The sequence below is a fragment of the Pituophis catenifer genome, unplaced genomic scaffold, assembly GCF_029215685.1.
Source record: "Pituophis catenifer annectens isolate HBS135680 unplaced genomic scaffold, rPitCat1.0.hap2 SCAF_6, whole genome shotgun sequence".
In the NCBI taxonomy this organism is placed as follows: domain Eukaryota; kingdom Metazoa; phylum Chordata; class Lepidosauria; order Squamata; family Colubridae; genus Pituophis; species Pituophis catenifer.
In genome coordinates this window covers 55,756,018-55,783,042 of record NW_027256886.1, presented here as the reverse complement: position 1 = coordinate 55,783,042, position 27,025 = coordinate 55,756,018, and the positions used below count along the sequence as shown (strand labels likewise).

General features: G+C 36.0%; 1 protein-coding gene across 4 annotated transcripts in view; it reads right to left on the bottom strand.

The window, feature by feature from the left end:
* TACC2 (transforming acidic coiled-coil containing protein 2) overlaps positions 1-27,025 on the bottom strand; it is a 151,180-nt gene that overhangs the window by 33,147 nt on the left and 91,008 nt on the right. For all 4 annotated transcript variants that reach the window (XM_070946351.1, XM_070946349.1, XM_070946350.1 and 1 more), the window contains 4 exons: positions 18,687-18,835; positions 16,226-16,276; positions 9,153-10,470; positions 612-672 (listed from right to left, as the gene is read on the bottom strand). In XM_070946351.1, coding sequence (XP_070802452.1) covers positions 612-672; positions 9,153-10,470; positions 16,226-16,276; positions 18,687-18,835 — 1,579 coding nt within the window. The remainder of the gene's footprint in view (positions 1-611; positions 673-9,152; positions 10,471-16,225; positions 16,277-18,686; positions 18,836-27,025) is intronic.

The following is a 27,025-nucleotide window of genomic DNA, read 5'->3' as shown; positions in this document are numbered from 1 at the left end:
TAGTTCCCTAATGATTAGGTTACATAGATTTTATTGCAAAATTAAAAAAAAAACATTTTAGTTTATAAGAACCTCAGACTGGGACTGAGCCTTGGAGTTCAGCCAATAATTCTAGATAACTATTGCTATAGCGTTGAACATTATCACCTCTTGTGGTAGTACAGATTGCATCACATGCAGCCAAAAAATCATTGTGTGCTCAACAAAAAAAGAAATAAGATCAGTTTCAAATTTCAATGAAGGCTTAAACAATTTCAACATTTCTTTTAAAAAAAAAGTGTGTGGGGGGGATTTTAAAATCCTCCTAAACATTAGTTGAATGTCATCTAACATTTACTTGATGCTTGCCCATTTGATGCCTCCTTTTCTGATTATTTATTCTCCCTTTGTTGTGCTGGCTCTATAATATTAACTGTGGAAATATTATTTCCAATCTAGTCACCTGAGCTGCCTTTCTTTTGTAAGATTTGAGAAAGTGGATAATTAATATATATATATATGTATATATATACACACACACACACACATACACACACACACACATATATATATACACATATACATATATACACACACACACACTTAAAAAAAAGCTTGTTGAAGCTCCTTACCTGTGAAGGTGCATCAGACAATGGAGATCTTTTTGGTGACTTTTTCACCCTAAAAGTGTCACTGGAAAGAAAATGGAAACTCTTGAGAATGGCCAATCAATAAAAATGACATAACAAGAAACAGCTAATGAATAGATTATGATGAAGATTGCCTGTTTCAGAAACTTAGCATATAAACATCAAAGAAGAGCATGCTATGTCCTTTGCTTATCATGCACTCTTAGACTCAGTCTTTGCCAAATTAAAAATCAAGCATAAGATAATTACAAGAATTCAATTAAACTGAGTTTTATATTAAGGTAAAAAGTCAATCCAGACAATGAGATATAGATGTGGGTACCATTGAAAATAACAAAATGGTTACAGTGCTCCTGGAGAATGGCCAACATAACATAATTCAGTAAATAAGAATCTTGATCAGGATAAGTTCTTGCCCTGAGATCTATCAGGATATCACTGCTCATCAAATGCAACACCAACATAGCTACTGATACGTAAGTGTTGTGAAAATGTCTTCAATTTTATCTACCAAACTATCATCTCAGGTATCCTACTTCAACTGCCAAACAAATGACAAAGGAACAAAATGCATGTAAAATACCGATGAACAAGACCACACAATTTAAGCAAGGCAGATATGGGACAAGGTTTCACGTCTTGATCTTATCTTCTCTCACTAGCTGCAAGTTTGCAGTTAACAATACTGCTGGAGAATTTAGTAAATCTTATAATAAGTATGTATCATTTGCTGGTATCCATATCCTTTTTGTTTTCTTTAGGTTATACTATAAATATTTATACTCCAAAGCATTAAAATATTTGAATAGGATATAAAAAATGTATAGGCATCAATGTGCCAATAGATAATTAATTAGTTTCTTGCTCTTTCTTATTTCCCTAAACTTAATTTTTTGGAAAAAAAAAATGATGCCATTGATGATAGTAGTGATCTTAATATTAACAAATACAGAGGAAACTGGCACATTGAAAAAAATACCCAGGCCTTTAAAACTGTATTTCCAAGAATGACTCCAGATTAGATTGTTTTAGAAAATAAAAATGATGGGTTGCCGCAATTGTGTTTTTTGCTTGGCAAATAAGCTCAAGAGTTCAAAGAAAGAACAAAAATCAGTTGCAAGGTAGCAAGAAATATGCTGAGCATGCACAGCAACATTCATTTGGGAAATTGGATGGCCATTTTGTGAATAGACAACTTTCTCATGGCAGCCATTATCTGACTGTCCCATCATATACTCTCATAATATTCCCAAAAGACTACCATCCCTCACTGCTTGGGGACTTCTAAGGTAGATTCAAATTTCAGGTGGAAAAAGAACTATATAATGAGATCTTAAAGAAAGAAATGCTTTGTATCAGAAACAGAGCGGGTGAAATAAACTTAGCTAAAAGTTATTGATATTATGTTTTGGTGGGAAGCAATTGCATGAGAATAAGATTTTCAAGTATTATAGCTATGTCTCAACTAATTTCTGAGATGGCAAAATACAAACAAAGAAGCCAAAGCAAAAATGAGTTGATTTATATAAAATATATCAGTACAGGTAATCCTTGAGTTACAACCAAAATGGAGCCCCTTTGTCATGTTCATAACTCATAACAATCATAAAATAAATCAGTCACATGGCCCACCCAATTTTACAACACTTTTTTGCAATGGTCGTTCAGCAACTCACTATGATTGTTACAGTGGTTAAGCAAAACCTTGGTCGTTAAGTGAACCAATAGTTCATGAAGAACGCAGTATTGCTGAAAACAAATGCCAGTTTTCAGCTGTTGTAAAATGCAGTCACGTGACCACAGGATGTTGCTAATGGCCATAAATGCAGTCCAGCTGCTGGAGTACCTAGTGCAGTCACAAGGCTGCAGTGAGGGCTGACCATTAGAACATCAAATCCAGGTCATCTGATTTTGTAACTTCATACATGTATGTACCCCCCCGATAGGTTTGTTTGGGTCACTAAGCAACTATTTGTAAGTCAAGGACTACCTGTATCTTAACCAATTGCTAAACACATGGAGAAACGTGCTGGCTAGCCATATCTTATTTAGAAAATAAATTACAACAACAAATGTTGCATTAACAAGTGTATTATCAACGGAAAAGAGTTGTTTTCATCTATAACACTGTGAAATGTTGCCAAACCCATGCTAAACCGTATAATCAAAAGAGAAATGGTGCTGTTATGGCTTCATGTTTCATCTCCCGGGAACCAGACTTTATGATGCATGCATGCCTCTCAAGCAGGCATGGAGAATGACATGGAAAGTGAGAATAGAAATTGCCACCTGAAGGCTTAATTGCAAAGGTATATCTGCCAAGTACATTGGCATTCCAAATAACATGGGATGAAGAGTCCCTTGGAAGTTGGGCGGCATAGAAATATGATTAATTAAATTAAAATTAAATTAAACATATACTTCAACTGGACAACATTAGACAGATAGACAGATGCTAGATTGATCAAGAAATAGTTTTGCTCAACTTTATGTACTGATCAGCCTTTTTTCCCCACTCAAAATAATGTTGATGAAAGTCAAAATAATCTTATTGCATATAGGCATCATGACCTACATTACTGGATATTACTGCAAACAAACTTGTAAAAATAAACAACTAAGCAAGACTGAAGCAAGACAAAACAATACACAAACATGTAGACAGAAAAATACACCATTAGGCATTTCTGCTGATAATAGGTATGTTTAGGGTTAAAAGTTACTTACAACAGAGAACATACAGACATCACATCTTCAACCATCCTAAGACAAGTAAGACAAAAGAGAGAGACAAGACAGAAGGAACTCACTGACACAAAGGAGAAATTCCATTTATTATGTTGTGGGGGGGGGGAATCACACCCCATGTTTCTGTTGTTTTTAAAAATGGACATGTGTCTAAATATTGGACACAATTCTTTTATTAGTTTACCACACAATGGTTTATATAGCCATCCATCTCACAATTGCGAGTGGGAAAAAAAAATAGGATTAAAAAGCCAACACACAAAAATATAAGATGCTTAAAAATAATAACACAATGGTGCCAAGAACAATCTAACTCAGACCACATAAAACACATAATCACATTGATAGGACACTGAACCGCCCAGTCCCAGTCCCAGTCCCATGCTTTAAGGATTTACAAAATTGTAGTAGGCTCTGGGCAAAATAAATCTCAGGAAGGAGTGTGTTCACGAGTCAAGAACAACACGTGGAGTTATTACTGAGTACAGGTAGTCCTCAATTTACAACAATTTTTTAGCGACCAAAGTTACAATGGCACTGAAAGAAGTGAATTATGACCATTTTTCACACATATGACCATTGCAGAATCCCCATCATCATGTGATCAAAATTCAGACACTTAGCAACGGACTCATATTTATGACAGCTGCAGTGTCCCGGGGGCATGTGATCATCTTTTGCGACCTTCTGACGAGAAAGTCAATGGAGAAGCCAAATTCACTTAACTGTGTCCCTAATTTAACCACTGTACAGATTCACTTAACAACGGTGGCAGGAAAGGCCGTAAAATGGAGCAAAATTCACTTTCGAAATGTATCGCTTACAAACAAAAATTTTGGACTCTATTGTGGTCAGGGACTGCCTGTAGTTTCCTTACTGTATTTGCCTTTAGGCAAAAATCTTGACAGACTAAAGCAATTACCAATTGCTTTAGCAATTGACTAGCAATTGACTAGCAATTAGAGCCTCGATAGTACAGTGGTTACGCACCCTGTTATTAACACAGCTGCCTGCAATTTACTGCTGGTTCGAATCTCTCCAAGGCTCAAGGTTGACTCAGCCTTCCATCCTTTCTAAGGTAGGTGAAATGAGGACCCAGTTTGTGGGGGCAATAAACTGACTTTGTATAAATATACAAAAGTATGAAGGCTATTGCTTAAGGCATTGTAAGCCGCCCTGAGTCTCCGGAGAAGGGCGGCATATAAATCAAATTAAAAAAAAAAAATTACCAGCATAACTACTAGTTATACTCTGTGAATTGCTGTGGAGACAATCCACCTTCTTCTCTTTCTTCTTGCATACCAAAGACTTGAAGCTCCTCAGTCTCTTTGTTCTCTGGGAAAGAAACCCTCCTTCTGCAGCTCCATTCCATCACAGACACACTTCCTGGGTCCTGTCAGCTGGCATTTTTTATCAGATGGGAGCTAAAGTCTACACACCCTAATGGATTTACAGGGGTGGACAGGGTGGTCCTGCAAAATAACCTTGCCCCATGCCATGAAGGATTTTATAGGTGGTAACCAACATGTTGAATTTCCTCCAGAAGCTATGGGGACCAGTGCAGTTTTGGTAGAGGAGGGGTATACCAAGGTGCTGGTACTCACCAAGGTACATAGCTGCCCATGCTACCATATTCTGTATCAGTTACAGATCCTAGGTGTTATTTATGGGCGGCCACATGTAAAACACATTGGTGTAATCCATTTGAGAGATAGCCTCAACATGAATGACAGTGAGAAATGCTTCAATCTAGGAAAGGGTACAATTGGGACATATGGTGAAATGATGCATAGGCTCTCCTAGCTGCAGCTACCACCTACTGTTTGAAGAAAAGTCATGAGTCCAGAAGGCGCTACAGATTCAGGGGGAGGGGTCTTCAACCTAAAACCACTCAGCTTTGCTAAGACTGAGTTCAAGCCTGTTCTTTCTCCATAGTTTAATGTATAGTTTAATGTATAACCTTACCCAAAGGTTTGATGTAGAAGTTCAGGAGGAGTGGGGGGAGAGGACTGAGACAATCCTTATGGAAGGGATATTGGGTCATGTCTCCCCTTCCTGTCAACACTGACTGGAACTGACAGGAACCATTGTAGCATTGTATCCCTCTTCCCTAACCCCTAAACTGGTCCAGAATAATACCACAATCAATGGAACTGAAAAGCTGCTGACAGGCCAAGATAGATTCTCCAACCCCATTTTTCTCCTGCCAGAGGGATCATGCTGCTTGGGGAATTCCAGGAGTCAAAGTCTATGCATCTTAAAGTTGCTAAGTTTGAAAATACTGATCTAAGGTATCCATGAGGTTGCATCCTTGATGTAGCTAAACAGGAATCTGTCTATATTGTTTTGCAGTGGTAATGGAAAATGGCAAAATATATATTAATGAAATATATAAAAAAGAGAAGGAGAACCTTCCCTTGCTTTAGGAAGCATGCCTCATATTTTTAAAAACTTACAGTAAATTTTTATTCTCCATTTCAACAAAATCAATCAACATACCCCCCCAAAATAAATGGAGTCCTAAATACTGACAACTGAACTTTTTCTGCTCAATTACATTCTCAGTTAATTCTACGTGGAATTTAAATTATTTAAATGTTATTTCATATTTATAAATTAATACATGTTAAATATTTAAGACTGCAAGTTTTTCTTGCAGAATCTAGTGACCGTATTCCAGCATGTTTCCATCCAAAGGATTCAACTGGATATTCAAAAAGAAGAGGGAGGAGCAGTTTTGTTTCCTGTTTCCTCTCCAAATAAAAGAGTATTGTTCTGATTTTATATTTTCACTTTTTATGAACATAAAAATGTTTCTAAATGCTTTAGTGCTGAATCCCATTTGAGGCCTCACTGATGTTAGTCAGGGATTTATAAACATATTTCATTCTTTCAATTATAACCTAGGTCCTAGAGTATAAAAAGTAATTGCTTATTATTTCATGGCTAATTTGTTGCATGAATTTAAGTACATTCATCTGCAGCTAACTGTAAACAGAATATCACAGAATCATTCCAAAATACTACGATAAGCGGAAATTAATAAGGAAATAAAAATAACACTATTTATGCCTAATTTGATAATCCTGTTTTATTGTTCCACTGTTAACCCATAATTTGAAAGCTGGGTTTATATTTATTTTCAGATATCCAATTTATCTGGTAATTTCTTTAAAATTCTTTTTTGTTTTTAACTGGAAGGAGAACTATTTTTTTAAATTAAATGTAGCAATAGTAATAGCACTTAGACCAGTGGTTCTCAACCTGTGGGTCGCAACCCCTTTGGGGGTCGAATGACCCTTTCACAGGGGTCGCCTAAGACCATCAGAAAACACATATTTTCAACGGTTTTAGGAATAATTTTATGGTTGGGGGTCACCACAACATGAGGAACTGTATTAAAGGGTCGTGGCATTAGGAAGGTTGAGAAGCACTGACTTAGACTTATATACCGCTTCACAGTGTTTTACAGCCCTCTCTAAGCAGTTTACAGAGTCAGCATATTGCCCCCAACAAGCTGGCTCCTCATTTTACTGACCTCGGAAGGATGGAAGGCTGAGTCAACCTTGAGCCATTCAGAATCGAACTCCTGGATTAAGCAGTGAATTAACCTGCAGAACTGCATTCTAATCATTGTGTTACCATACTTTTGAACCTAAGTGACATGGGTATACAAGTGTATGTTTATTTCATTTACTTCAGAGCTTATATTTTAGCTCTGAATGTGTGCTAAGTTACAACCAATCTACTGCTGATGGTTAGTATCTACTAATGTTACTTTCCATTAATCCAAATCAATCCAAATAAACATTTACATTGAATAATTTTTAGAAAAAATCTAAAGCTCTACACAGAAAAACTGTAACAATATTTTCAAAAGTTAAAAACTATATGAATTAGTGTTTTGAAAAAGTGATGCTTAAGGAAATCAGTATGTCATTTTAAAAATATCACAGGATATAATTAGAAGTGTGTACATTCACACCTTCAGATCAGTGTTGACTCAACTGCCTGGACAAGTCCCTTCAATTTTTTTGACACGATTTCATAAAAGGTTTGCCATTGTCAGCGTCCTAGGCCTAGAGAGTAACTGGCCCAGGATCACTCAGCTGGCTTTGTGCCTAAAACAGGACTAGAACTCATGGTTTCCTGGTTTATAGCCTGGTTCCTTAAACACTACACCAAACAGGCTCTCTGTCAGAGGTGACTTACACCAAATTATATTAATCATCATCAACAACAAAGTACCACCCCATCTTATCCCCAAACTATGGGCATAAATAACAAGTTCAATACAGGTAGTCCTCAATTTACAACAGTTTGTTTAGTGACTGTTTGCAGTTACAGTGGCACTGAGAAAAGTGACATGACCATTTTTCATATTTGCAACTGCTACAGCATCCCCATGGTAACATGATCAAAACTGAGAAGCTTCACAACTGATGCATATTTATGGTGACTGCAGTGTCCCATGGTCATGTGATCACCTTTTGGGACATTCTGATAAGCGGTCAGTGGGGAGCCATATTCGCTTAACAACTGTGGCAAGGAAGGTCATAAAATAGGGGAAAACTCACTTAACGTCTCATTTAACAACACAAATTTTGGGCTCAATTGTGGTCATAAATCGAGGACTACCTGTGTAGATTAGCCTTAAAAGAAAAAGAAAAAGGAATCTTTTATGGAAAAGTTAAGCAATATATTTTTCAAGAATACAAAGCAATTGAAAATTATTAATTTTATCTCCTGGAAAAATTTGTTTATGGGTGAATTACCACATACAAGAAATGCAGAGTTAACTATGGCTGAAATTCATAGCAAGCAATACAATTTGTAAGGTATATGTTGTCTAGTTCCCCATTCTCACAACCAATTTTAATCATAAGACGACAAAACACGAGTTTTAATAAATCAACAGCGCTGAATAGCTGAAGGGAAACTATGTCTTCCAAGTCCTTTCTCTTATTCAGAATCTACTTTTAGAAAGTAAAAATATTTATTTCATATTTATTTATTAAACAAATTTATTTATTTGCCCAACTCTCTCTCTCCCTCACACACACAAAGAAACTAAACTCACTTCAGTAGCATTTGTGGCTTGTTCGCAAACCAGCCACTATAATGGACTAAAATACACTGAAGCATCTTTTAAGCATCTGAATAGCTTCTGTCATTTTGAACTCTGTATAAACTATAACCTCATGATAAACACTTTGCAGAGTAGTCTCTTAATCCCGACATGAGTGTGTTATTATTTGACTGAATTAAACTGATCACTTGTATTATAAAGTATATTTACATTTTATGTTAAAAAAACAACCTTGAAGACTTTTCCATGTTATGATGGAATGTGGTAAGAAACCCTACATTTTTCCAAAATACATTCCTTTTAAAATGAGGGTCAGATTGCTTCTCAGTCTTTGAAACAGAAAAAACTTTTGTCAAATGTTTTAAATCTCACATCCTAGGGATCAGCAAGATTCTTAAATTCTGAAGCAAAAGACCACATCATACATTCAGCAAAATTAAAGCTTACTTTCTAAATGCTGAGGATTAAAAAAAGGTTTGAAGTCCTAGTACACCTGAGAGCCAAAACGAAAATAATTTAATTCCAGCTGCAGTAATATGCAGTAATTATTCAGTAGAGTAGGATGTACTACAGCAAACGTATACAACAAACATAGCACCAACACAGAAATTTAAGGGAGCTTGCAAAGATTTGTCAGAGAACTTTTTTAGAGTACTGCACACACACTTTTCTACATGTTGACTTACGTCTTGAGTGGCGTCTTCTTCTTTTTTGCAGGTTTATTTAGGCCATCTCCTTCTGATCCATTAATTTCATTGACATTAGCTGAAATCTCAAAGGATGCTGGAGGTTGTGTGGGAGTACTGGCAACTTTTGGGGAAGGCTTGAATGGATCGAGAGAATCCTCAGAGATTTCTGGATCAAAACTGTAAGTTGTGGTGGTTTGCTGAGGAAGTTTTGGAGAGTCTTGCATTTTGCAAGTGGAAGAGAAAGGATTGAAGTTGGGGTCATCCCATTTGTCAATATCAAAAGTATATGAGCCCTTGGAGGCAGGAATCTCACTGGGTTCAGAAGGAGTTTTGGTTGGGCTTGTGGGAGTATTGTCAAGTTTCTCTCCAGTCTTTTTAGTCTTTGGCCTTCTGAGAGGCATTTTGGCCCCAGGCTTTTTCCCCACTTTTTTGGGCAGAAAAGAACTCTCTGTCTGTTCCTCACCACTTCCTTTTTCCTCAGAGTAATCGAATTCCAATCTGACTGCTAAGCTTTTCACTGGAGGATCTTCTTGTCCCCCAGTGTCTGATGGTGTCACCTCCACAGCTTCTGGTGTTGTGGTAAGAGAAATAGTTTTCTTGTTGGCAAGCGGAGAGTTCTGTACTTTGCTATCTCCTGATACAGGAATTTCTTCTGAGTTGTTTGGATCAAATGGACTCAATGTCTCTAGTACAGGAGTGGCCTCGTCTTTATTGACAGTGCTTTGGTGCTGTTGGTTGGTACAGTCAGGTTCAGTGGGCTCCAAAGTTTCTTCAGAAACTTTTTCGTCACTTGAGGCAGCAGAATCTTGCTTGAGGTCTGATATTCCTGGTTCTTCTACTGGAGAAACATCCAAGGATTTTTTTGCTAATTGTTTTTTCTTTAAGGAAGCTGGCCTAGGTTTTTTTGTGCGCTTAAGAGTACTAGAAGCACTGCTTGAACCAGCACTAAAAGTATCTGTTGCAGAACCTGCTGTCTCGTTAGTCCCAGGAAAAGAGGCTCCATCAAATTCTCCAGCTTGCAAGCTAAGGGAACGAGATAATGTAGATCTAGAAACTGGAACAGAATCTGTGGATTTTCTTCTAACATGTGACTTGGAATCCCGACTTTTTGTGTCCAGGGAGCTTGGATCCACAGCTTGTGAGGAATCTACAACTTCAATGCTATCGAAGTCTAGGTTGTAAGTCCCACTGCTAGCAATTGGCTTGTCTTCATCAAAAACTGTAGAAAATGAATGGGACGGAGGGGGCAGTGGAGTTTCTTCAACTGGTTCACAATGAGGGACATCAGCTACTGTTACTGTTTCAGAAGAAAAACCTATAAAAAGCAAAGGCAAAAAGTTATCAGCATTTAGGAATGTTGAATCTGAAATAACTAGAGAAAAGAAACGGACTATGCATCCTATAATTCAAGATACTTTTCTCTTCAAATTATTAGTTCCTTTAATCCTAACTATTTTTTCTCCCCCTCCTCTCCCCCCGCATCTTTTTCAAGATAAGAATTCAAATCAGGAAACACACGGGATAAACAAAAAATAAGAAGCAAGAAGTGAATTATTTTTTGTTTTTCCAAAAGTAATTGTGGATTTTATTTTGAATATATTTACTTTAAAAATAGAACACGGGTAATTATATTTTATCATACATACAAAGTTTTTTATTACAATTGTAGATCAGAAAAATATTTTATAATTGTGCAAGTCAACAGAATGCTAATCAAGAAATCTCCATAAAGTGAAAATCAGTATTGAGAGCAAATCAAATTACTTTAACTCTGAAGACCAAATAGGAAATGGGTTGTAAACAAGAAAGAAGCTGCATGCATTTGCCCTTATCTGAACTTCAAACTACTATAAGATTTGTTATATGAGGCAGGATAGGCCTGTTAAGAATTTAAGAAAGGAACAAGCAATCATTTTCAACTGATAGACACACATTCTGTAGTATTGTCTTTCATCCTATTAAGCTCTAATACTCTGTCAGCAGATTTTGGCTGATAATGCAGAGACAAGCTTTCAGAGAGTGACTGAGATTTATCTGATACTGTCTTGCAAAACGGTGAAAGCTGTGTTGTAGCAGTACAATGCAAAGCCTTCTCCTTTTATACATATGTTGTGATGTCACATGCATGAAAAGGATGGAGTTTGTAGTTTCTTTCAAGGTAGCTACTGGGTTAAAATAATTTACATCTTGTAGAAACTGGCAAGCATGGTCCATCTCGAAAATTATAAACATATTTACTACCTTAGTGCTGTAACTACAATTTTATTATGCCATCCCTTAAAATAAATCTGAGCATTCTAAATTCTAAGATGCTAAATAGGATTATTGAGTGGAAATGGTGATTTCATTTGAATATGATGTCCCTACCAGAATACCAAATTGATTAATTTAAATTTAAATTAAGAGACCACACTGCCCATCCTTTGGTTAAACGATTACATTCTTATTATACTTCCAATTGATAAGGCACCAATGGTAAAGAATCAAAGTGGAAATAATTTACAGCATTATTACTGGCTGTCAATGTTGATGTTTTCAGTAGATGAGTTGTCATTTTCCCTTGGCAATTATTGTAGTAGTCACGTGATCCCATAAAGTGTCTCTTAAGAACAAAGCCAAAAGCATATTCACAATCTATTTCATTATTCCAGTAGACAATTATTTGAGCTAGAGCTACAGTTTCAACATTAAGCCTACTTTATTTTGATGGGAAATGATTGCAAAATTTGATGATTTAATCATAGGTGTTTTACATGCTATTTAAAAAAAGAAAGAAAACACTGAGTTTATGTAGCTATCTAAAATTGCTTCATTACATTCATAATATAATGGATGCACATTCACAATATATTAAATGTTTTTCTGAATGTGAGGGTTCCGTTATCATCATCCAAGCATTTTAACACAGGTGGCCCAAAAGATATACCCATATTCTGCAGAGAGGAAATTATATCTATCAATCTCTGTTTTTAAGGATGTTAACTACATTTACAAAATTACCCATTAAATATTTATCCCAATGAAAGAGCAAAAGTGCAAGGGAGAATCCAAAAATTGGGGTCCTGGGGGGGTGGGGGGGTGGGCAGAAACATGCTTTCCTCAGCATGCAAGTCATCCTACTATAGAAGTGATTTCAAAATTACAATGACTAGAATGTTAATATCTTGTTTCAAGATTTGTCAGACAGATCTCCATACCTCCAAAAAAGAAAAACCATTACCAGCAAATGAAATATTTCCTTCAAAGCAAACACCAATAAAGTATGGCCTTTTGATGAAGGACAACCTACATGTTCGCTGGGTATGGATTTATTTTATTGCCTGACTTTAATTACAACTGCTCTTGCCAGCTGAGCTGCTGTGCACTTTTCATGTAAGGAACTCACTTTTACACTCTGATCAGATGGCAATCTTTGGCTGCAATCCCCTACTTGGCAGTATCTTCTATTGAGGTTAATTGGCTTACATTATGATTAGCCTTACATAATATTGCCATATTATACATAAGGCAATGCAAATTGGTGTATTGGACAAAACTATGATGATGTGCTATCACTGCAACTTGCATGCAATTATTAGGGTCTTGATTGGGTTTGAATTTACGTAATATACTATTTCCAATTTTCACATAGTATGTAATTCCTATAAAATGAATTCCAGAGCTAAAATGAATTTTTCTTGAATAATACTAATCTCTTGTCCGTATGCCAATGCCATTTCAAATTATGACAGCCTATGCGATACTCAAAATTGATATTTGCTTTATTTTACTCATATTTTATCTCATGTAACTTTATCCATCCAGCTTTCTTTGCACTCCATGTGATGTCACTGTTAGTAGAATTATCCCTCTACAGCAGCATTTTCCAGCCTGATTTATCTTGCATAGACATTAAGATAAATCATGTATCTAATTTCATGGATCCTAATTTTCTTTATTAAAACCAGTGTTGTCAACTTTTTAATTTTTTAATATAGGGGCTTTATTTAAGACCAAATTGCATCTAAGTTACAAACTGGCAGTAGGACATTCAAGTCCTCTACTCTTTCTTTTCACTGTTTAATCTTATTTTGATAGAGCAAGTTCTGTGACTTTACTAATTGTCCTTTGTTCTTGAAGAAATTCTCGTTTTTCTCATATACTGACCTTTCTCTCAAGATCAGAAAAGATGGGATGCACTAAGAAGGTGGTAATATATAGCTGAACTTCCCTGATCTAAAACAACAACAACAACCCCTAGCAGCTGAGATCTGATTGGTGCTTGGATTAGAGACCACCAGAAGATCTCAGAACTATTCACTTAACAGAGCTATTGAAAAAACATTCTAAAAGAAGGCAGTGACAAACATGTAATCACCAGGAACTGAAGGTGACTTTATCTTCACCAGATATTACTTTTCTAAAGTAGTATCACCAACGTTTCTCCAAAGTGATATACTAGTATGATAATTTGGCATTGTTGCCAAATATACTGGGCTACCATACTGATATATTTGGGTTAGTAGCTGTTTGTTTGATTCATGTGCCCAACACATATACATCCTCTATTGGGAGTCCTTTTTCACAAATTCAGATTTGCTTGTAGACAAGCCCCACATTTTATGACTATTTATTTACTTATTTTATCAATGTATGTGAATGCCCACTGGTTTGGGTAATTCTCAAGGACTAAATACCTCTAATTGAGATAAAAACTGAACTAAAATATGATTGATTAAAAATAAAACCAATAAAGTAAAAACATATTGTGCGATAAACCAGATACAGTATTAATATTGGGCAACAGGTTCATCTAACTTCCACACTTAAATGTTCTGGTTTTTTATATTAAGTGTTCCTACAAAGAATTTATTTGTTCTGACACATTATTTTTCTAATGAACTCATCACATTATCACTATTAGAAGTATTCAAATACCTGATTTTGCAGTTAATTTACTAGAATAAACAACGTAGAATAATTCCCAGTACTGACTTTTTTCCTCGTTTTTATACTCCAACTTCAAAAGTGCATACACAAGCTACCCTAAGAACCCTGTTCAATGTATTAAAGAAAACAGAACAATCAAGTGGAAAAACCATTCCAGGAAGCGTTGAATAGTAGACAATGCAGCTTTGTGTCTGGAGAGGTTTTTTTAATCCTGCCCTCTTGACACTAAAAACTGGTCAGAAATGAAAGGAATGTTGCCCTTTTACTTCAAAGCAGCCTCCACCAGGGAGTTTTACTATTCATGACATTTAATCACAGAGACCGGAGTTTTTCTGTTACATTAAGTCTGGCATGGCTTTACCTTATGAAGAGTACTTTGGCTTTGGATGGTATCACACCAGATATCTTTTAGGTTGGAATGTAAATACATGTAGAACATAAGGAAATAACCATGGATATAAATCATCATAAATAGGAAATGTTTATTACATTTATATCCAGTGTTTCATTCAGAAACTCAACTAACTTAGTTGATATGGAAAGCTGATATAAAAAGAAAGGTAATCTTTCTTTTCAGTTTGGACAATTGTGCACATAGTACTTTTTACTACTTAAAACACAGAAGGAATGAAAGAAAAAGGATAACAGAAAGGGAAAGAAATAAACAGGAATAAAAGTAAATAACTGGAAGTTCAGAATGAGTTGCAATTTAATTTTGTAATTCCTATTTTCCTAATTTTTCATTTAGATTTCTTTATCAAGCTGAAAAATTAATTTCCTTTTCAATTTCATGTGAAAATTCATGTGAAAAGATAATTGTTCTGTACAAATTTAAAATAAATGTAGAAAGATAATGGTGAAAGACAAGCAGGGATATTCATACATCTAGAACAAATTCCTGATGTCTCTGTGCACTTGGGCATCAAATTTCTCCATGTATTTGTGTTTGCTGGCAGCATAATGATGGTGCAGATACTTTTTTTTGCAGAAAAATATGAAATGGTGAAGAACATTTACTGATATTTAAACAAAAGTTGTAGCCAAATAATTACAGAAAGTGATGCACTGGTATCTTTGGTCTTTAGAAGACAGTCTAGGTGCTCTCCAGGTGTATAAATATTGATTCAAAAAGTTCCCCAGTTTGCAGAGCAAATGCTAAGAATTCAGAGTTGAGAAATGCCCATAACGGAGGACTTACCATAGAATACAGGTACTCCTCGAATTAAAGCAGTTTGTTTAGTGACTGTTTGAAGTTACAACAGCATTGAAAAAAATGACTTATAATCATTTATGACTGTTGTAGAATTCCCATGATCACATGATTTACATTCAGATGCTTGACAGCTGGTTCATATTTATGGTGGTTACAGTGTCCCAAGCAGTGGTGAAATGTAAAATTTGTTACTACTGGTTCTGTGGGCGTGACTTGGTAGGAGGGGGTAATATGACTGAGTGGGCGTGGCCAACTTTTTTTTTTTACTTTTAAAAGCATTTTTTCTACAGCATCTTCGGCTGAAGAGGTTATAAAAAATGCTTTTAAAAGCCTCTGACGATCCCAGCTGACTTGCCTGATTGGCAGAGGCTTTTTTTTAAAGCCTCTGATGATTCCAGCTGAGCCGAGCGATCATCAGAGGCTTTTTTTTTCTTTTAAAAGCATTTTTTCGGCCAAAGAGGTTGTAGAAAAAATGCTTTTAAAAATAAAATAAAAAAAGCCTCTAATGATTGTGCAGCCCAACTCTATGTACACAAACATAAACACAGACCAGTGGTGGATTTTTTACTACCGGTTCTGTGGGTGTGGCTTGGTGGGTGTGACATGGCTTGGTGGGCGTGGCAGGGGAAGAATACTGTAAAATCTCCATTCCCAACCTACTCCAGGAGAAGAATTCTGCAAAATCCCCATTTCCTCCCGATCAGCTGGGAATTGGAGGCAGAGAATAGATGGGGGCAAGGCCAGTCAGAATTTTTACTACCGGTTCTCCAAACTACTCAAAATTTTTGCTACCGGTTCTCCGGAACTGGTCAGAACCTGATGAAACCCACCTCTGACACAGACATATATGTGGGGTGGGTGGATGGGTTAGGGGAAGTTGGTAAACTAATGATGGGATAATATTTTACAGCATTCCTATCCAACTTACTTGGAGGCTCGGCGTTCTCTTGACCTTTGTCAGGTGTGCTGGGACTGTAACCTGAAAAATGCAAAAACATCAAGAAGTGACTGAGGTCTCGACAAAAGCTTAGCATAGTTTAATGGGCTCCAGTTGTATTTAAATTGATTACAAACAACACAATTATAGTAACAATTTTTCAAAGGACTCCAGCAACTGCATCTAGCACTTTATAGAGACGGCTGGTAGAGGTTTAGTCGCTATTGGTAAGAGAAGCAAAACTTATTCCCAAACACTGAATCCTATCAGTAAATCACCATCAGATACAAGAATTAAAAAAATATGGAAGAAGTTTCTAGTTATTAAGAAGGTCAGCTTGGGTATAATTCTCATCTTCACTGTTCATATACTTGTGTGAAATATGCCAAAAAAATGCCATCCAACAGGCATTTAATTGTTTGATCAGCGGTACAGGTAGTCCTCGAGTTACAACAGTTTGTTTAGTGGCCGTTCAAAGTTACAACGGCACTGGAAAAACTCTTGCAGCATCTCCATTGTCACATGATCAAAATTCAGACCCTTGGCAACGGACTCATACTTATGACAGTTGCAGGGTCCTGGAGTTATGTGATCACCTTTTGTGACTTTCTGACAAGCAAAGTCAGATTCACTTAACAACTGTGTCACTAATTTAACAACTATACTGATTCATTTAACAACTGTGGCAGAAAGGGTCATAAAACGGGGCAAAATTCACTTAACAAATGTCTCGGTTAGCAACAAAAATGTGGGGCTCTATTATGGTCGTAAGCTGAGGACTAGCTATATTCCCTTTTCTTTGATATATGTTATTTTCTTTCGAATTTTTGTTAGCTATAAATTCCATCTAGAGGAATCAGGAGATCTCAAAACCGAAATATTAAATTTAAAACTGTTTATACAAGCTGGTATAATTGGATTGAAGATAGAAAAAAAAGGGAAATAACAGATAGTAGATTTTGTAAAATTATAAAGAGTATTTTCATTTCATTTCATTTCATTTCATTTTATTAGATTTATATACCGCCCTACTCCCGAAGGACTCAGGACAGTGAACAGCCAGAAAGATAAAACACACAAACTACAAAATTTAAAAGACAATATAAAAACCCATTAAATAATTTGGCCCAAAACAATTTAAAACACCCCTGTTTTAAAACCAATTTTAAAAGTTACAATTAAAAGGGAAGTTAGGCCTGGCCAGCCTGTTGAAATAAATAGGTCTTGAGGGCACAGCGGAAGGTGCGTAAATCCAGGATCCTCCGTATCTCCGGGGGAAGCTCATTCCAGATAGCAGGTGCCCCCACAGAGAAGGCTCTCCCCCTGGGGAATTATATTATAATATATATAAAAATATTTGTATTTGATGTTTTTACTTGGCTGTTCACCGCCCTGAGTCCTCAGGGAGAAGGGCAGTATACAAATTCAAAATAAAATAAAAAATAAATAAAAATAAAGTTGCAAACCCTCTCCGTGGGGGCCAATGACTTGTCCCCAATAGTCAGTGATGGCACCATCTGACTATATTGGGATGCCGGAAACCACAGCCACTCAGTCTTGGATGGGTTGAGCCTGAGTCAGTTTCTCCCCATCCAGATCCGCACGGCCTCCAGGCACCGGGACATCACTTCAAGGGCATCATTGGGGTAGTCCGGGGTGGAGATGTACAGCTGAGTATCATCAGCGTACTGATGGTACTTCACCCCGAAACCACGGATGATCTCGCCCAGTGGCTTCACAAAAATGTTGAACAGAAGGGGTTACAGGACCGACCCCTGTGGCACCCCACATATAAGGCGCCTCAGGGTCGACCTCTGCCCCCCTGCCAACACAGACTGCGACCAGTCAGAGAGAAAGGAGGAGAACCACCGCAGCACGGTGCCCCCCACCCCCAACTCTTCCAACCGGTGCAGCATGATACCATGGTCGATGGTATCAAAAGCCGCTGAGAGATCTAATAGGACCAGGACAGAGGAACAACCCCTGTCCCGAGCCCTCCAGAGATCATCAACCAACGCAACCAATGCCGTTTCCATGCTGTACCCAGGCCTGAAGCCCGAAGTATAGGAGAATATTAGTGTGATGATATGTAAATGGTCACAGTCATGCACAAGAGTTGAATAAGAATTGTTTAATTTTTAAAACCCAATAAAACTCAAATAAAAAAAACTGTTTATATAAGACGATCTGGAATGTTAACCTAACATATAAAGTTGCTTTACAATAAAGCTTGATGGTTAACTAACAGTCACGTTGCAAATTCTCAATCAGAATTATTGCTAATGGTTAAGCCAAGAGCCTTGGCCTGCAAAGCATCTGTTCTACTACCAAGGTACCAACTTTCCTCAGGAATACGAAGCCTCTTGGGATTAGCAGTCTATTCTGGGGCTCGTCAAGTGCTCAAACTGTGCATGTGCAGAGAGGCCTATCCTATACCCTGTACAATTGTTACCTGGGTCTTCTGCTGGAAGCTGAGGTGTTATTTCTTGTTCCTCTATGTCGAATGCTACAATTTCAGGCGGTAGTTGTGGTAGCGGAGGTGCAGCCTTTACAGGAGTTGTGGATTCTGGTGTTTCAAATGCTTCTTCAGAGTCTGAACTCCTGAGCACATATAATAAACGAGGGGGAGGGGGGAGGAAGCAAGTTATTACATGGCTATTTTTTTCTCCCCTAAGAAAAATTCAAACAAAAACAGACAACTTTTGCATAGTTTGCAGAGCTCTCCTATCTAAGGAAGCAAGAATACCTCTGCTTTTTTTTTTCCAGAGCTCCTGAGAAACTATTAGGCTTTTTTTTTTTTTTTTTTTTTTGCAGCATGATTTCTGGAGCAGAATATCATGTTCTCAACTGAATTATTCGGAAGAAATCTTGATACTAAAAGATTTCGAGACATCACAGAAGCAAACATGCAGGCAGGATAAAGTGAAAGGCGCTGAAAAAAAGCCTGCCTTTGTGGCATAAAGGAGGCTTCAGCACAGACAAACAAAAAGCAATGTTAATGGAATCTGTTGATAGGATGTTGGAATTTTTTTCTTGGCACAAGCATAAGCAAACCTAATAAGCAAAATCTTATGAGAGTCCCATAATGCTCTCAAGTCTGAAGAGATCTACCTTGATGTGCAGCTGAATGAGAGTTCCTACAAAACAAGAAAACACGGCCTTTAGGTGGACATTTGAGGCTGCCTCACCTTTCAGACTAAAGTACTCCTAATGGAGACAAGAGACTCATTTTTCACAGTTCACACAAAACACAGACATTCTCGGTATATGAAAAAGGCATCTTTTCTTCCTTCAGAATTGCTGACTTTCAGTAAAGTCATTCATTCATTCATACGTTCATTTCATATATCCTGATTGTCTAATTCATCACATACAACTTTACAAACATTTAAGACAACTTTACCACACGTATTGCCATAAAGTTATTTAGGCTACTTTAAAATAATATTTTAGACCATTTTCTGCATAAAGATCTTCGAACTTAATTTTTAAAACTACTTCAAACAAATAAGCAGACACTGAAGAACAAGATAATCACAACCGTAAATGAAGCATGCTAAAGTGGAAGTAGTTAAATAACTAAAGATTTAACGCTTTATCCTCCATAAAACAATGTCCAAATGTTCTGGATTATAACTTTCCTCATCAGTGGCTGACAGTGATACTGGGAATTATGGTTTTGGTCTAGTGGTTAAGGTGTTTGAGTCCAATAAACAGAGAAGGGGTCTGAGTTCTATTCCTGCATTAGGTATGGAATCAATTGGGCCAGTCACTTTTACCACTAAGAAGACAGGAATAGCAAACCACTTCTGAAAATGCCTAAAAAACTCCATAAACTTGTCCATTCAGTCAAGAGAAATCAAAACTCACTTGAAAGCATCACAGTGTCTAGTACTTCTGTAGGATGTCAAATGGTGAAAAGTTACTTTAGTAAAAATGATGTTGAGAGTAAATAGTATACAATTAATTTTAAGATCCACAAAGATGAAGTTAAAGCAAATTATCATTTGATGTTATGGATATCGTAGAGCTTAAAATAAACAAAGGTTTGTTTTTATGAATGAAATGGAAAAACACTAGTTACAGAGCTGAAGAAGCTTCTTGGATGAGAAGTGAAACATCTTCAATGAAAAACCAGAAAGTCCAGTTGCCTCTTGAAAAAGCACCTTTGGGACAAGCATGACCTGGATGACTGAGCATCTCCATAGACTAGATACAATTATACATGTATAAAATACAATTAAAACAATGTAGCACTTTATTTTCTTCAATATTATTCTGTCAGAATTGAATTGATGAAATGGCAGAACTCTCTGTTCTTTTTTCTTTTCTTGTTAACCAAATTACTTTATAATGTATGATGGTTTCCTGACTTGCAATATCATAGTTCATAATATACAGGTAGTCCTTGACTTACGACCACAGTTAAGCCCCAGGTTTCTGTTGCTAAGTGAGATATTTGTTAAGTGAGTTTTGCCCCATTTTATGACCTTTCTTTCCATAGTTGTTACATGAATTAAATGAAGTTATTAATTTAACAACACAGTTGTTAAGTGAATCTGGCTTCCCTTTACTTGTCGGAAGATCACAAAAGATGATCACATGACCTCAGTACACTGCAACAGTCATAAATACGAGCCAGTTGCCATGCATTTGAATGTAAATCACATGACCATGGGGATGCTGCAATGGTCAGAAGTGTGAAAAACACTAATAAGTCACTTTTTTCAGTGCCGTTGTAACTTCAAACTGTCAGTAAATTAACTGTTGTAAGTCGAGGACTACCTCAAAGTTGTCATCAACTAATGTACCCAACGGATGAGGACAAAGCTTTCCATGATCTGAATGCCATTTCTCCTTAAGAATCAGTCTGCAAGCCATCCAGACACAACAGTAAAGCATTCCCAGACATGGAGAACAAAACAGATCCTTGCAGGCAACCAATTGTCGGATTTGCTATAAAGAATTCCTTTTCAGTGACTATGGACAATTGCCTGAACTGGCATTTCTACAAGAATCATTTAAGTCAGGATTTTGGTGGGATGTCTAAAAAGGTAGATGATGACAATTTTTGTAGTGTTCTTCCTGATTTTGAGGGATTTATCTTCTCTCTGTTATTTCTGCAGAATATCAGTGACATTTTATCTGATTGACATTCAGCTACATAGAACCAGCCATCCTTTCCAAAATCCCTTGCATTTTTAAATCTATGCAAAACCAAAAGATTTTTGGTAAATTCTTCCAATTTCCTCTCCCCTCCCCCCATTTTGCTTACATTTGTTTTAAGTAAAATTGCCAGCAGCTGATATAATTTTGCTGTTTATTATAGCTCCTCAAAACACATTTTTTAAAAAATAGTTTCTGGGTTCTGTCTATGTTTGTGCACTGTGTAAAGGTAAATGGTGCAACATTTATTGCTATTGTTCCTTCTAAGCTAGACCCAATTCCTCCCAACTTTCCAATACAGTACAGCTCTGAATCAGCATAAATACATTCCTTCTGTTGAAGAAAAATAATAGCATTACTATACCGAAAGATCTTCTTTGGACACATCAACCTTTGAAACTTTATGACCTCTTTGCTTAAACCCTTATCCTATTTAAATAAAGATAAAAGCATTTTTTTAAAAAAAATCAACAACACACACTGTTATTTTCAATAAGAACTATTGTCAGAATAAAAGCACAACCTATTTTCTTTTACAAGGATTATCTTTGTTAGGGTTACATCATATATTAACCTCACAGTAAACATATGTCAGACAAGTCCTGTTTCAAACACTTGCTGAAAACATATGGTTCAAAGATGGCATTCTTATCTGATGCACACTTTCTTTACATTTTCTCCAGTCTTAATAAATAGCATTATCTTCAGCTTATTTCTTCAGGTTTACCTGGAAATTTTTAAGCAGTAGAAAAAAAATTGAGAGGAAAACTGAGGATGAATTTATCTCTCTTAACCAGTCACAATCCCATTGACCATAATTCCCCTAAAAATAAGGGGTGCTGTGTCAGTTCCACATTCCACAGAAATTAAGTAAGATTGTGCTGTTTCATTTCAGCTAACCCTGTGTTGTAAAACTTTGAGCAACATTTGTTTTTGAATCACAAATGTTTACCTAGCTAATGACAATTTTTTTAAAAAAAAATTTAATTTAATCTTTCATACCAACCGTTCTCAGGCTATAGAACTATAATTCCTTATCTATCTCCTCATAACTTAAAATGTCAAGATCAATAAAAATGGTGGGGTTGTTCTTTTGCCTGGTATCTAGAAGATGCTGATAGCAGAATACATCACTTAGGAATGAAGATATGTAACTGGACTGGTTGTGTTAAGGAAGTCTTTTCCTTAGTTGATATGATATACCTATATATCAGTGTTTCTCACCCTTGGCGACTTGAAGAGGTGTGGACTTCAACTCCCAGAATTCTGGCTGGGGAATTCTGGGAGTTGAAATCCATACCTTTTCAAGTTGCCATGGTTGAGAAACACTGATGTACAGTATATGCTATGGGACTGTTATTCCTGCCAGAACCTGGTTCCACCATCACTTTGAACGGGGATGAGAAACCAACATGGAGCCAGTGAAATCCTGGAGCTTATGAAACTCGTGGACTGTGTCATATATATCAACTGCATCTCTTGCTTATATCAGGATATTTCCGGACAACAGCATTTTAAAATCTATCTCACATTTTGGTTACGAGCCTAGGAATCCTGCAAAAATGTTCATCATTTTTATTGAAGAAATGTTAAGTAGGAATGGTGCCAGAAAAGGAAACTTTTCCACATGAGAACAACAGAGGCAGATGAAATTTTAGCATGGGTGGGAAGTTATTGCTTTTTTAATTGTTTTTGTATTGGATTTTTATCTTTGTAAGCCACCCGGAGTCACTGAGGGTGAGTTGGGCGGCCATATAAATTTTCATAAATAAACAAATGCCCAAATACCCAAATGAATGAATGAATGATATAGAATATCATATTCTATATAGAATGCATGAGAAATCTTCAGAATAAGAATAAAAAACTGAACAAGCATACATCTACCATCATAAAGCTATTAAGAGATGTTTCCACGATTGAAAACTAGACTTCTCAAATTAGTTTTGGTTAACTAACACAATATTTCTGCATTGCCTGATCGTCCTGTTCACTTTTTTGCAGACTTTTCTGTATGTTATTGATAAATGCTCGCAAACTGGTACAATGCCCTACAGCTTATTACTGAAACTGCCTACTAATGATTCATTAGGATGTCTTGCTGACATCCTATTTGGATATAGGAAAAACTAAAGCTGAGATGTTCTGAACCCAATGGATATATTCTATTATTAAGCTATAGCTCTTTTTCCTCCTTTTTTTTCCTCTCAAGAATTTTAGATCTAAAAAGTTCCTTATAGCAACTGTACTACTATTAAAGCATCAGTGTATTAATCATAAAAAAAATTAAATTCAGATACCCTGAATTTAAAAATAATTCCTTAAGCAGGATATATAAGTATCGGTCTTCTTCACCGCACATTCTATTTGAGGTAATTATTATGATTAAAGAATAAATATTAAATATGCAATTTCCTGTACTTATCCAGGTTAGACAAGATGGACCAACTACATGTTGTTCTAGACCACTGAAGATTGATAAAATTTAAGTAATATCTAAAATTTTAAAGGATGCAATTTTCATAACCACAAAGGAAAAAGCTCTGAAAGTAGAAAAATTAAATAGAAAATCAAGTTATAGTAAAATAAATCAAAACAAAACATACTTTCAAGAATATTTTAAAACTGAATTCACTAGTAAATATCATACAAGATCTTTTGAAAAGTTTTAACAATACTTGCTATTATAAAACTTTTGTAAATCCTAATCCTCTTCTGTTAATCACATTTTCTTTTAAAGTATTTAGGTCAAGAATATTAGCATGAGCAGAGAGCGGGATTAAATTAGTACTGTGGTAAACATTTATAAATGAAGCCAAGCAGTAAATATAACAGAACACTGTTTAACTGCAATAATACTATTGTCTTTCATAGTTAAATACCACTGCTTATTTTATCAATGTAAAATATGCTAATATTACAGAATAATGTATTGCAACTCTACCTGCTAAACCTTCATATATCTGACATAAATGAAAATTCTGGGTTCAGTATATACTAGTGCCAGTGAACCAATTCTTTGAACCTTAAACAGCAGGTCATAAATATTCTGAAGAAACCAATATGAATCTTAATTAAACAAAACCACTTACTATTCTTATGCCATCAAAGAAATACACTGTAAAGTAACCATATTCATTTTTTTCTTTGCTTACTCTGAATACAAGGAATATTATGAGTCCTTCTTTTAAAATCTAAATTTCCAAAAACTAACAATGAATTTTATTTATAAAACAGTCCTAATAAAATGTGTGCAAAAAGGAAATAAAAAAACAAAAGACACAATAGAGAAGGAAAAGAATCATACACATCAATCTATTTCTCTGCCTTTATTTGACTCATCTGTCATCAGACTACTTGAATGCTGATTAATTTATAAAATTCTGGCCACAATGCTTTCACCCAAAGAAAACAGTATTATAACACTCATCTTCATTAAACAAACTTTCCATCACTTGATAGGATAAGGACACATCATCTTGCCTTACTGCCCACCTTTCATTTTTAAAGTCACATGGCAAATCTCATTGTTTCGTGTAGGACACATCTTCTGAAGTCCCAATTCAAAGCAGTGGGACACAACCGCTTTCATTTGAGCATTGAAAAGATTCATTGTACTCACTTATCAGCGAGACAAAAATAGGTTAAGAAGGAAAATTCCTGGATAAAACACTCTAAGACATTCAAATGCATATAGATTATAATTATCCATAATGGAACTAATGGATTTATTAATTTATAATAATATTTATATTAAGTTCATTTATATATCCCATTTTCCCAACCTATAAATCAGTCTATGCAGCAATTAACAATAGAATCAATAGCATTAAAAGCACAGAATTAAAACAACATAGAATAAAACTTAAACACCATAAAATCATCAAAAACATAAATACTTATCTCAAAAACCATTTTAAAGAATATTTTTAAATGGACATCTCTGGGAGATTTCAAATATGGACTAAAGAATTGGAATCTTCAATAATGTCCCAGCAAGGGATTCATGTTCTTAAAAATGTTTGAATAGTATCTATTGATCTGAGGTTAAGGCTGATTCATCAAAAATTCGTATTTGGGATGTATTGGACTCCACAAAGAATGTATATGAATGATGGACAATAGATTTTCTGGAGGTATAAATCATATGATATGATTTAGTATCATTTTGGGATAGTGTAAATGTATATAAGCAGTTTCATGGGAAAAAATCCACGAAGTTCAAAGGAGGAGTACATAGCCTTAATAGATTGTGTCAACCTTCTAAACCCCTCAGAACAGCTCTCTTCTGAGTAATGGAGATCTTTATTATCATCAGTCTCACCACACAGACTTTCCAATCCATTTTAAATAGTGCTTAGTCATAGACTTAAATCACTGTCACTCTAGATACCTACCACCCCAATTGTCTGTAGCTCCTCAGTACTGTAAACTGAAGAATTTTGGGGCTCCGTGGGCTGGAAAGGACATATAGGAGCAAGTAATCAAGTGCACGATTAGAGGATATTCCACTAATTCAGCTTTGATTAGGATTTCAACATCACAATATATTCACCCACCACTGGATTGTTTCAGATTCAGAAAATGATTCTCAAAACTGACTCTACAGTTGAAAGAAAGGAAGGGGAAAGCCAAATACTGCAATCTAACCAGATGGTGATCCATCTGTTACAAAAGAATCATTTCTGTCTCCCCATCACATATCACAAGTATCAGTGCAAAATACCAGGTACAGAGTATATTTGTAGCGTCTACAAATAAACAGCAAAATGCTGAAATAGATCCCCAGAGGTTATGGAGATCATGAATGGCTGAGATGCTCTAAAAAGACTAAGCCTGGCATAAATACTGAAGTGTTCAAGAATATAAATTCTTGGGACTTTCAGTTCTACTCCTAAGAGCAGCTTCAACACCTCAGACAGGTAGATTTTTGGGTACATGGCATACAAGGGAATCCCCAGCTAGATACTAAGCCTTTAGCTATATCTTAGACCTTTAGCAATGATGGTCATACCTCCTACCATACCTCATTCCAACTTTGCTCCTAAACCCAGAAATCCAGTGAGAACAGCTGGGCCCAAATAATCACTCAGTTCATCCAAACCACATTTTTGTCACACAAACTAAATAGCTTTATCATTCTTAACTGCACGCACATTCAAAAGCCTTTTTTCCATCACATTTTCGCAACATTTTCGCAAGTGTACATTTACAACTTGACTTTCATCTCTACTTTTCTTTCCACTACAAACTGCCTTCCTAAGAGCCTGTCTGTTCTTCCCTGCAATCTCAGATATCCATGTATTCACCAGATAATACATGAAGTTTGAACAGAATCTGGAAAACCTGAAGCACAAAAGTAAGCAATGAGGAATACTACTACACTACACTATACTAATGTATGGGATAAAATAATGAAGAAAGATTAATGGGTAATGGTAGACTGTCTCTTGCTACATATAAAATCACATTAATTTTATAGATTACACCTGCTTCTCATGAAGAAAATTATAACCAGGGTCATGTAATATATCTTTGGTTATGAAGTGGCATGTTGAAAGAAATGGGCAGGATAAATGCAGAAAAATGGGAGGAGCATGGGAAACACAAATCCTAAAAATTCAA